At 38.2% G+C, this 13,425-nt stretch overlaps 1 protein-coding gene across 4 annotated transcripts in view; it reads right to left on the bottom strand.

Moving 5' to 3' along the window:
• The window catches only part of poc1b (POC1 centriolar protein B), a 119,751-nt gene that overhangs the window by 92,635 nt on the left and 13,691 nt on the right, over positions 1-13,425 (bottom strand). For all 4 annotated transcript variants that reach the window (XM_087997050.1, XM_043709916.2, XM_043709913.2 and 1 more), the window contains exons 3-5: positions 5,341-5,512; positions 3,476-3,655; positions 383-490 (exon numbers count right to left, since the gene is read on the bottom strand). In XM_087997050.1, the coding sequence (XP_087853176.1) occupies positions 383-490; positions 3,476-3,655; positions 5,341-5,512 (460 nt within the window). The remainder of the gene's footprint in view (positions 1-382; positions 491-3,475; positions 3,656-5,340; positions 5,513-13,425) is intronic.

Raw genomic sequence — 13,425 nt, forward strand, 5'->3', positions numbered from 1 at the left:
AATAAACATCATATTTTTCAGTATAAATTACAAGACCATTGTGGCTTACAGCAAAAACAGTGACGGAATCATTTCAGGTATTTGGATAGCTAAATCTTGTGCCTATAGAGTGTCTGCCACAGTTTTGCTACAGAAGCAAAGCATTCTACCAAAAGAAAATCAAATGTGACACCTGAAGTCGAAAATTTACAAGCTATTCTAACTACACGCTGAATGACCACAGCAGGTCATATGTAGCTCTAATATCCAGATTTGCCTAATGAGCTTACATCAGAGAATGATTAGAATATCAACAAAATCATTTAGATTATTTTACGGTGTGATTTAATGAACTGGAGGTTGAAAGATTAATGCATTTTGTAAAGAAGAAATATGAACTTACCCTCTGTAATCAGTGAAAGTATTGATACATTCTCTGCTCACTGTGTCCCAGATTTTAACAGTTCTGTCGTCACTACAGGAGACTACAAGTCTTCCATCTGGAGAGAACCTAATGATTGAGTGCCAGAAAAATATTTAAAATAGTAAAGATATCTCTCATAAAATGCAAATATCTTGCAAATTTAAGCACCATTAAAAACAGAGGCCTTGCATGAATGTTAAACTGCAATCCTTAACCTGGGTGCAAATACTGAACTAATGAATAAAATCACAATGTATAGTTCAAACTAGTCAAATTCTGATTAAGAGTGAGAATACAAGAACTAGGAGCAGGAGCAGGCCGTTTGGCCCTTCGAGCCTGATCTGCCATTCAATAAGATCATAGATTCAGATCCACTTACCCGCACTTTCACCGTACTCCTTAATTCCTTTATTGATTAAAAAAAAATTCCATCTTAGCTTTAAAAACGTTTACTGAAGTGGGGTCAACTACTTTCCTAGGCAAACAATTCCGTAGATTGAAGTAGTAGTTCCTTGTCAATTCAGTCTTAAATCTGCTCCCCCTAATCTTGAGGCTATCGGTTTCACCTGCCATTGGAAACATCCTCTCTGCTTTTATCTTATCTATTCCCTTCATAATTTTACATGTTTCTTTAAGATACCCCTCAGTCTTCTGAATTCTAATGAATATAACCCCAGTCTACTCAGTCTCGACTCATAAGCCAACCCCCTCAACTCCAGAATCAATCTAGTGAACCTAATAAAAATAAAGTATAATGCACTGTAATACAAAATGCAGGACAATGTTCAAATCTGTATAGGCATGTCCCAAATGTGATTCAGAATTCATTCTTAAAAAGGTAGTATTTCAAATTTGTCAAATAAGTTAATCCTCTGTGATAGTTCAGCTAGAGTGACTTCTGCACAATGAACAGTCTTGTATTCTGTGCCTGAAGACAAATTCAACACACAGTAACACAACATTCAATTACCAGCATGGCCAAGGAAGCAGATAGTGAATCCACTCCCAACCTGAACATAGATTAAACCTTGCTTTGCTGGTATCAATCTGATCCATGCTAGTCACTGAGTCAACCAGCCACCCAATACATCAAAGCTGCTGTGACAGCATAAACCTTTACATTCTTTTGTAGACTGGAGCTATAGATCATGATGGCAAAGGCTCCAATTTCAGTCTATCATATGGCTTGGCAAGAATATCTCCTGTTCTTACAGCCTGCCTCTGGTGTATGTTGAATAAGTTGATATTCAAAACTGTTCGACTGCTATGAATGCACTTCCATCACCAACAACTTCTGGGACTCAAATAAAATCTCTGACTCAGAGGAAAGGACACTGACAGTCTTGAGGCAGAGCTCTAATGAGCATAACTTGATCAAAATTATCTAGATGAACTCTAGTAGCCCCAGTTGAAATTATTACAGAACAGGTTGTCGCTTGTTTACTCAAACAAAAACTCAGCTGGTATAGTATCATCTGTAGAGAGAAAGCGGAGCTAACATTTCAAGCTCAGTGACCTTCTTCACTACAAAGCTCTAGAGAAGAGATGATGTCAGCAAACACTCGCTAAAGAGTATAATTGTTCTGCTAGGAAATTCCATGTCACTGGTCACAGGTTCTGAGAGTCATTGCATGTTGATATGCTCATATTGACTGCATATTTGGCAGGTGTTTCTGGGAGGTGGTATTGGCCCTTTGCCTTGAGATTGTTCAGATGACTGAAATAACATCTGGGATATCATTTAATACTGCAGGGTGTAACAGGCAGTATCAAATTCAGCGGGGAACATTGACAGTTTAACTATCATCACTACTGCAAATCCAAGTCTCTAAATTGGTTAAGTCAATGTTTATTTCAATGCACACAGAGCTCAGAGGGATGTTGGTTGGTGCAAAAAAAAACACTCAAACACAGCTGTAGTATTAACATACAAAGGACAATATTGTAAAAATAACATTTTAATTACACTGAAGAATAGCAAGCTGCATTTAATTCAGCATAAACTTTTCAGTTGATGCAAACCACAAAATAACTTGCCGTTTCAAATCGCATTTTAGCATTGGATCATCTTAATTAACTCTCAATATCTTCATTGTACAGCATGGTCACATGTAACCAGCTGACTTTATTCTTTGATTTCAATTAAACCAAACAGAATGACACATCAGGAGAAACTGAAGCTTAATTCTATCTTGTTTCCTTGAACTTTTGTCCCATTTTGTGAAGAAGGGAAAATGGGATGAACTCTGTCTGGTCGTGCGAATATTCCAGATTCACAAGCTGAAGGAAGGGAAAACTTCAAAGCCTCAATGGAAAGGACCTCAAGTAAAAAAAGCATACGTCTGGGAGGAAGAAAAATTGCACAAGCAACTATATCTGCACTCAGACATCGTGGGAAAAGTAATATGTTATTGTATCTGAAGATTTCTGTGACTCATGAGGAACATAAGGACTAAAGCGAAGTGAATGCTAGAAATAATTTTTCATGTTTATAGTACTCCTTTGTTTTATGATTAAGCCTCTTTTTAGCTGCATCCTTTTTATGAAAAATGGGAGCACTTGTGTCGTATTTTGCTTCATGCCACTGGAGGATTTTTGGTTATTGTTTTCTTCAAAAAGGAAAATGGTACAACAAACAGTGACATTGGGTATTGGGAAAATGCATATTAGGAATCAAACCTTTTGAATAAGTTAACGACGTCTGCATAATTTTTGTACCAGAAGTGAGTTATTGCTTAGAACACAGTAAAAATGTCCCAGTGGAAAACAAATCTCAATCTATGAATTCAACAACTTTAGGCACAGTATATTACATGCTTAATTTCTATTGCACCTCTGACTGAATTCAGCAAACTTAGCAGGTATTTAAGATTTTATCTAACTTGATAAAGCAAAATAAAATGAATGAAACTTAAAAATTCTGCCACTCTATCAAATTTATGCAGTCCAGACTCAAGTCACAATTTAATTATGATTCAAAAATAAGTACAAATATCAAGCCAACATTATGATCAGATACTTGTATACAGATAACATTTTCACTCACCTATCTGTTCCTGAAAATAAACGTACCTGGCAGAACGAACCCAGTTATTGTGTCCTTTAAATGATAAAAGAAACCGTTGTTGATGCGTGTTCCACATCTTTATTGATTTGTCGTCAGATGCCGTAACCAGGAAATTTCCATCACAGGAGAAGTTCACACTGCGAACTACGGCACTGTGGGCTGTGAATGTAGTTGATGTTCCTTTACTAATTAGAAGACAGCAAAATCACTTCAGGGCTTTCTAAAACAGATATACCAGATAACACAGGCTGTTTCTAAATCAATTTAACAAACATCAATGCTATTTTTAAGACCTAAAAAGTGACAAAACTCTTCCTTTAGGAAAACAACACTCCCTTCAATTCATTTTCAATTTAAACATGATTTAACCGCAATGTTGTCGTCAAACGGTTATTGGATGAAAAAAGCACACTTTTTGAAACTAAGTGGAGTTTTATACTCTAGAAATCGCTGCTCTGCTTAATTGTATCAATTTAGTATTCTAGATATCATCCCTGGAATCTTTACTACATAATAAACACGATGCTGAGCAGACTGGATTTTCAGTGTAACAGCTTGTACTGCCCTGAAATCATATTGAAAATACAAGACTAGATGCTAAGAGGGCCCTCGTGGTTCAGTGACCAGGAAGCCTTGGTTCAAGTCCCACCTGCTCCACAGACTTTTAATAACAAATCTGCACAAGTTGATTAGAAAATATCCAAACACTAAGAGGTAAGCTCATACTATGTGGAAACCATTTAAAAGAGGATATGCAAAAGATGTTATAAAACTATGTGCAAATTGAATACTATACCAAATGATTGTACAGAACACTACTAATGTTGTTTCTTTCTCCCCAAAGAGAAAGGAAAATGTGAAGACAAAACCATTCATGAATATTTTCTTTTTAAATTCTGATCAAGTTCTTTCAAATATTTCATTTTAATTCACTCCAGAAACAGAACTGAAAATAGCCTATGTGCAAAGATGATTTCATTATGGAAAATCATCTTGACAGATACTTCACAGCTCCATTACAGTCAGTTTTAGAGACTGCAAAATGTATGCAGAGTACCTTATTTGATGAAATCACCTTGGCAACTTGACTGCAGAAAGAGAATCTAGAGAATTGTAGCTAAACTGGTCTGATTTATATTCTAATTGTATACAATGGTCTTGTATCCAGTGCAAATCTCTTGCATCATATCTTCACAGGAGTCATATTTCACAAAATCTTATCTCTTTAGGGCAAACACCAGTGACAGTATATTTCAATTCAAATAATTAATTCATTCGAAGTGAATAAATCGAGATGGCAATAGTCAGTAAGAATCAACCAGGTGATAATAAAATAATCAAACTTTCCTGCTTCTGCCCTCATTTATCTCTCTAAAATCTTACAGTGAAGAACCTATTGGTTCATTCACCCAGATCTGGATGTTCCTTGGACTACCTACACACTTGTATGCCATAAATTTGTGAGAGATTCTTGGCTGCCAACCTGAATCCTCATTACAAGAAAACAAAACTTATAAGATAAATGTAAGGAAAATTAGTGTGAGAAGTGAAACAGGAGACAGGGATAAAAAGGACAGCATAAAATGAAAGTAAAAATGTAGAAAAAAAAAGAAGAAAATGCCCATTCTTTATGTGGATGAGAAAAGAAGAACAGAAGCAAGAGCATACATAAGAGAGCAATCACAGCAATGCTAAAGACGATTCAGTAGCTTCAGTTTGATCAAAGATCTTAGAAATGCTTTCAGTGCAACAATGCAATCTATACTTGCTAGAATGTCAAAACAAATCTACTTCATAACATTTGTGTAATTAATATATCTGCTACCTGTAAAATACACTTACACATTCAAGGTTTACTTGCATTACTCACACATTTGGAGTCCAGAGTCGAACAGTTTTATCTCGTGAAGCAGATGCCACCAGATGACCTGACGGGGAAAAGTGGACAGACATCACAGCATCCTTGTGTCCTGTAAATCGGTAGGCTCTGGTTTGTGGCTTCAAGTTCCATATCATAAGGCACTTATCAATTGAGGTAGTTGCTTCAGAAAGAATAAATCAACATCAAATCACATAGTTTCTGTATGGATTTCTTATGATCATCACAGTCAAACAATTTAAACACATTATGTAGTTGACTCACATTCCCTTGTGCCTATTTGTGAAAAAGAGAGAGATTCAGGAAATAACAATAATATTCATAGTTAAATCTCACAGACATACTGACAATTATTTAATTAGATCAAGACAGATAGAAATTGTTAAGCTATTTTATTTCAATAAAATGAACATGTAAAAAAGCTTGTAAATAGTGATTGCTGAGGTGCATAAATTAAACGGTTATATTTTATCTCTACGATGTGCTAAAAGAACATAAGCCTATGGTAATGGGTCATTTATCTAGCAATTTTCCAGAATTTCTAACCTCATTATTTTAGCGACAGCTCTCGCAGCATTCTGAATTACAAATTTAGGTTTTGTTGCAGGTTTTCTCTTCAAACAGACAATGTCAGCTCTCAAGTTCTTAATTACATCACGTGCCAAAGAAGTTTCAAACACAAGTGATGTTTCTCAAATTGTTTTCTGTAGTCTTAGCAGAACAACCCGTTTTCTATTATGCTGAACGAAATTTATTTTCTGCAATGATATGCATTTCGTCAACGTGAATAGGCTGTAACACGATTGACAAATAGGGGATGCTGCTTCTATAGCGTGAACTTCTAAAACATGTGCTGGCTATAATACGGTTGCATCGCCAACACCAAGTGCTATTTTAATTACGCAAAGTTTATAATGGGGTCACACAAGAATGCAACTATCACATTATAGAAAAACTACCTGTACTGAAGAGAAAATTTTGAAAGCCAGTGTACTTAACAACCTCAAAGCAAAGTTTCGCCCCAATGTAAAAATGTCCTGAAAATGTAAAATACCCAGTAACGAAAGTGCCATGGGAAACATACAGATGTATCAAAACCAATGGCTTTTTTTTGTAAATAGAGTCATAGTCATAGAGCCTATAGACGTACAGCACAAAAACAGACCCTTTGATCCAACTCGTCCATGCCGACCAGATATCCTATTCTAATCTAGTCCCATTTGCCAGCACTTGGCCCATATCCTTTTAAACCCTTCCTATTCACACACCCATCCAGATGCTGTTTAATGTTGTAATTGTACCAACCTCCACCACTTCCTCTGGCAGCTCATCCCATACACGTACCACCCTCTGCATGAAAAAGTTGCCTATTAGATCCCTTTTAAATTTTCCCCCACTCACTCTAAACCTATGCCCTCTAGTTCTGGACTACCCCACCGCAGGAAAAAAGACCTCATCTATTTACCCTATCCATGTCCCTCATGATTTTATAAACTTATATAAGGTCACCCCTCAGCCTCCGATGCTTCACAGCAAACAGCCTCAGCCTATTCAACCTCTCCCTATGGGCGGCACGGTGGCACAGTGGTTAGCACTGCTGCCTCACAGCGCCTGAGACCCGGGTTCAATTCCCGCCTCAGGCGACTGACTGTGTGGAGTTTGCACGTTCTCCCCCTTGTCTGTGTGGGTTTCCTCCGGGTGCTCCGGTTTCCTCCCACAGTCCAAAGATGTGCAGGTCAGGTGAATTGGCCATGCTAAATTGCCCGTAGTGTTAGGTAAGGGGTAAATGTAGGGGTATGGGTGGGTTGCGCTTCGGCGGGGCGGTGTGGACTTGTTGGGCCGAAGGGCCTGTTTCCACACTGTAAGTAATCTATAGCTCAAATCCTCCAACCCTGGCAACATCCTTGTAAACCTTTTCTGAACCTTTCAAGTTTCATAACATCCTTCCAATAGGAGAGAGTCTAGAATTGCATGCAATATTCCAAAAGTGGCCTAACCAACATTCTGTACAGCCACAACATGACCTCCCAACTTCAATACTCAATGCACTGACCAATAAAGGCAAGCATACCAAACGCCTTCTTCACTATCCTTTCTACCGATGACTCCACTTTCAGGGATTGATGAACCTGCACTGCAAAGCATCTTTATTCAGCAATACTCCCCAGGACTTTACCATTAAGTGTATAAATCCTGCTCTGATCTGCCTTTCCAAAATGGAACATTTCACACTTATCTAAATTAATCTCCATCTGTCATTCCTCCGCCCATTGGCCCATCTGATCAAGATTCCATTGTACTTGAATTCCCTTTACATTTAAAAAAATCTGCTTCTCTTTTTATTTATTTTTTTTCCATCCAATTGCAGTCTATATTTTTTCCTCTCTTCACGCAAGATATTCAATGCAAATGGTTACCATACTATAGAAAGACAGAGATGTCAAGATAAACAGCAGATATCAGGAAATAGCAGAAGTAGACAACTCATGGAACAGCAAAAAAGTGTTCACCTATTGCCCCTTACTTATAGTGCGTGGAGCAAAATCTTGGTCAGATGGCACAGATGAAATCCCCACGAGCTAAAAATGAACAGTGAGGCAGAAAACAGTGAAAGGAGAAAAATGAAACTGCATGAAGGTAAAATCCTTTTACTCCCTGGGCATACTGTAAAATGGCTATCGCTTCCAAACTAATTTCTTCCTCTTTTTGCTAATTTTTAAGTGCTGTTTATTACATTTATTACACGAATTATCATGGAATTATCGCTTCACAGCAAGGCATGACGCAGACTTTATAAATAATGCATCATCTTCCCTGTTCTTATTCTGCAGCACAGCCAGAGGCCTGGCTAACCACTTGCTAACATTGTGTGCTTTTCCCTTCCATATGGTGCATCAGGTTCATTTGATAACTCCTACCTAATAGCTGACCATAAAGCCAGATATTTTATCGCAGGTAACTATTCTATCTGCCTTGTCTTTGCTGCTTTTTATAAATCCATTGGTTATTTAGTTTTATAAGCTTTACAATTTTTTATTCATTGCAAAGTGAGAATAATGCATGCCAAAGAGTACTCATTAGGGTGATTACCTCACCAACAAGCTTCGGTACCATTATAAATGATTGGAATGAAGCTTCAGTAGTTTATAACTATAGAGAATATCCTGGGATGAGATTACAGCTACAACCTTTCACCTTTGTGTTAGAATTGTGAGGGCTTAAGCCTGTCTGGAATTTTTGTGAATAGTTAGCAATCTAGTGAGTGAGAAGCTATGACGTACATTATAACTTAATAGAATGGCTTATTTAATTAATGAATTAAATGAGTAAAGATGCCAATGTACTATTCACAAATGTAAGCAGTGTTCAATTGACATCTTGTGTAGTCCTTTATTCATTCATCTCAATGTTTATAGAGTACAAAAATGATTGTTGTATTTATTCCATAAAGTGAGGAGAAAGTGAGGTCTGCAGATGCTGGAGATCAGAGACGGAAATGTGTTGCTGGAAAAGCGCAGCAGGTCAGGCAGCATCTAGGGAACAGGAGAATCGACGTTTCGGGCATTAGCCCTTCTTCAGGAATGGGCTAATGCCCGAAACGTCGATTCTCCTGTTCCCTAGATGCTGCCTGACCTGCTGCGCTTTTCCAGCAACACATTTCCATCTCTTATTCCATAAAGTATCAAGTTTAGCCCAAAAGTAGAAAAATATTTGTTGTCTTAGAGAGTTAGGTTCCACTCTCGAGATTTGAACCTAGTTTATACTGACAGTCTAGTGTGGAACTGAAGGAAGTGCTGTGCTATCGAAAGGTGTTATTTTTCAGATGGTACAATCAAGGTCCTGTTTGTCTTTTCAAGTGGATGCAAAAAGATCACAGGGCATTTTTTGCGTGAGGGCATTGGAGGTCTGTCAATAATCTGGTCAGTTATTTTTCAACCCACACCACAAACTCAAAGTCATAGAGGCGTATAGCACGGAAACAGACCTTCGGTCCAATCTCCCATGCCAACTAGATATCCCAACCTAATCTAGTCCCATTTGCCAGCACTTGGCCCATATCCCTCTAAATGCTTCCTATTCATATCCCCATCCAGACAATTTATTGCTGATTGTAATGCAAACTGGATGTTACCTACATTACAGTAGGTATGGTTCAAAAAGCTGATCATAAGCTATAGTGCATCGGGACACAAAGTCTTGTAAAATGCTATATAACTGCAAGCTTTTTATAACAATAACTAAAGAGTAAATTAATCTAAATGATGCATTTTAGAGTGTTTGAGATATACAAGGTATAATATGCACACAAGCTTCTTTCAAATCACTATTAACAGTACTATCAAGCAGCACTTGCTTACTACCAATCAGCTTGTTGACCCCTAGTTTGGGTTCTGCCAGAACCGCTCAGCTCCTAACCTCATGACAGCCTTGGTTGAAACTTGAATTAAATTCCAGATGTGGGGCAAGAACGACTGCCTTTGACATCAAGGTCGCATTTAACAGTGTGGCAACAAGAAGCCCTAGCAAAACTGAAGTCAATGGACATCAATGAGACAACTCTACAAGTGGCACAAAGGAAGACGGCTGCAGTTATTGGAAGGCAGTCGTCACAGGAGTTTCTCGGGGGAGTGTTGTTGGTCCATCAGCTGCTTTATCAAACACCTTCCCTTCACCACAAGGTCAGAAGTGGGGATGCTCACTGCACAACATACAATACTATTCACAACGACTCAGACACTGAAGCAATAAATGCAGCAAAAACTGTACAACATTCATTTTGTTTTAACAAACGTCAAATAACATTCACACCACACAATAATAGACAATGACATCCCCAAGAGAGAGAATCCACCCACCACCCTCTTGACATTCATTCTTAAGAAAAAAAAAGTCCTGGACTTGAAATATTAACTCTGCTTTCTCCCCATAGATGTTGCCACACCAACTGAGTTTCTCCAGCAACTTCTGTTTTTGTATCCATCCATAAGATGGACTGCAGAAATGCACCAAGGCTCCTTAGACAGAAATACACTGTTCTTTCAATGTCACTGGGTCAAAGTCATGGAACTCCCTTCCTAACTATACTGGCAGTATACCTCGACTAGATACATTGCAGTTCAAGAAGTCAGTTCACCAGCAACTAGGGATGGGCAATAAATGCTGGTCCAGCCAGTGGTACCATGAGTGATTTTTTTTTAAAATTGAAATTTTATTGGACTCTTTGAAAAAAAAAACAAGTATTGAAAATGACTGTAACTGGTACAAAGTGCATTGAACATAGAGAGAGAACAAATCAACTACATTACTCGACACAGCTCTTAACAAGACAGTGCAAGATTTATATGGCTTTTAATATGAATATTTTAAAAAAATTGCTTCATACATATGATAAATGATGAAAATTACTTAACAGTACACCAGAGGTTAAAATGTGCATTTGACATATTTCAATTCACTCATATTTGTACAACAGAAGGCAGGAATTACTCAAATAGTACTCCTGAATCTATCATCACTCAACCATAACATTGGACTGGCATTTCTCAAGCCATACTCCATCATCAGTTTTGCAGTGCAGCAGGATTATTAGCTGTTGAAAATTAAATTTATCAATGGTATTAAATCTGAAACAAAGCTAGCAGCAGTAAAGATAGTAATAACAACCAGCACAGATAGAATAAAAAAAGAAAACTAATGTGCTTAGGGAAGGAAATCTGCTACCCTTACCTGGTCTAACATTTCATACCTACAAGGTGGCTGACTCTTAAATGCCCTCTGATACAGCTGAGCAAATACTCAGTTCAAAGACAATTAGGATAGGCTAAATGCTGATCTTACCAGTGATGCCTATATTCCGTGAAAAAATAAAGAACACTTTCACGAGAGCATTGCAATTACAGTTGCATACGTCTTTAGGATTTATTTTAAGTCCTCCAGTGGGGCTTCCACCACATGCAGCAATGGTCCAAGGCATAGGCAACATCTTACAGAACTGTGGCTTTTTTCTGACATTCACTCCATTCTTCCTGTATGTCTCTTCCACAGTCTGCTGGACTCCCTCCAAATTCTGAATCCTACTTGCACTTATTCAATATTCTTCAATGGTGCTTGCATGGTTAATTTGGTAATCCAAGTTTCATTTCTTCTCACCATTTACCCCTCCAGTAATTTTACTTGAAAGCAAAGACGTGGTTTTCATGTTCGTGAGCTGGATATTACACACACAATCTCTTCTGCTTAACCTTGCAGCTGTTGTCACCATCTTCAAGACAACAGGAAATGCTGGCAGAACTCAGCAGGTCTGACAGCTACAGTTGAGCGAGATAAATACTCATTGTGAATTCAATGAATCTTCTTCAGAACACCATGATCTTCAACTCTCTATTTGAATTATTTTTCCAGTTTAATGTTGGAAAAACCCTACTGCGGCTCTTGCAACTGTGACTAGTCCATGAAAGGCATGATCATTGGTGAGAAAACTGGAAAATGTACACAAGATAGCCAGCAAGGAGCTTCTTGGATTGAAAACTGGATTTTTGGCTCTCAAAACATGTTGAATGGTGAGACAAATTTCACATTAGTGAGCCTATTCGCATGCATTGCAATCTCATTATTACCAAATCTCACTTTATTTAAACGCAGTTTCCCATTCCCCACTGTTAGGGCTGCGCATGATACAGCAGCACAAAGAGCTGATGGCTGCCCATGGCTAATGCAGCAAAACATGGCTGACAAGTTAGAGCGCTTGGGAAAATATTTGCTTAATGTCATCTTCACAAGTAGCACAGTAGCAGCTCTGTAGTCTCAAGGTTACTTGCCAATGCTTAAGACATAAATAAGAACATTTTACACAAATTAGCTGTTTCTCTTGAATTGCTTCATCAATACTAAGAGTAGGTTTTAGTTAAGATTCTTCAGATGATCATAGATATAGATTCCAAAGTAGTTACTGATCCACAAAACCACCAGAAGCAATAGAAGAAAAGATTCAAACCAGTTTCAGACAGTATAAGCAGCCCCCTATTCATTGCAGGGAGAAATGAATAAGGTCCTGAAGTAGGCGACAAGTATCCAATTAATTGGCAGTTAACATGGTACAGTTGGCAAATGTTACTTGAATACAATATCCATTGTGAAAAGCCTCAAGAAGAAAGATAACTCTGGGAAAACATGAAGGACGAAGATGGACAACAAATCTTTGTCAGTGATATGATTAGCTTAATTGGAAATACATTCAAATTGCTACGGTGTCGACTGAGGGAATCCTGAGGGACAGGACGTACATGTATTTGGAAAGGCAAGGACAGAATAGGGATAGTCAACATGGCTTTGTGCGTGGGAAATCATGTCTCAAACTTGATTGAGTTTTTTGAAGTAGTAACAAAGAGGATGGAGAAGGGCAGAGCAGTGGACATGATCTACATGGATTTCAATAATGCGTTCAACAAGGTTCCCCATAGGAGACTGGTTAGGAAGGTTTGATGTCATGGAATACAGGGAGAATTTTGATACAGAACTGGCTCAAAAGGTAGAAGACAGGGTGATGGTGGTGGTGGAAAGTTGTTTTTCAGACTAGACACCCATTACCAGTGGAGTGCCACAAGGATCAGTGCTGGGTCCACTACTTTTCGTCATTTACATAAATGATTTGGATGTGAGCATAAGAGGTGTAGTTAGTAAGTTTGCAGATGACACCAAAATTGAAGGCTTGAAGCGAAGAGGGTTTTACCTCAGATTACAACAGGATCTTGATCAGATGGGCCAATGGCTGAGAAGTGTCAGATGGAGTTTAAGTTAGATAAATGCAAGGTGCTGCATTTTGGGAAATCAAATCTTAACAGGATTTATACACTTAGTGGCAAGGTCCTAGGGAGTGTTGCTGAACAAAGAGATCTTCGAGTGCAGGTTCATAGCTCCTTGAAGGTGGACTTGCAGGTGGATAGGATAGTGAAGAAAATATCTGGTATGCTTTCCTTTACTGGTCAGAGTATTGAGTACAGAAGTTGGGAGGTCATGTTGCGGCTGTACAGGAGATTAGTTAGGCCACAGTTGGAATATTGCGTGCCATTCTGGTCG

Source organism: Chiloscyllium plagiosum, unplaced genomic scaffold (genome assembly GCF_037043375.1).
Source record: "Chiloscyllium plagiosum isolate Xiang-an unplaced genomic scaffold, Cpla_swu_hap1 HiC_scaffold_19, whole genome shotgun sequence".
Lineage (NCBI taxonomy): Eukaryota > Metazoa > Chordata > Chondrichthyes > Orectolobiformes > Hemiscylliidae > Chiloscyllium > Chiloscyllium plagiosum.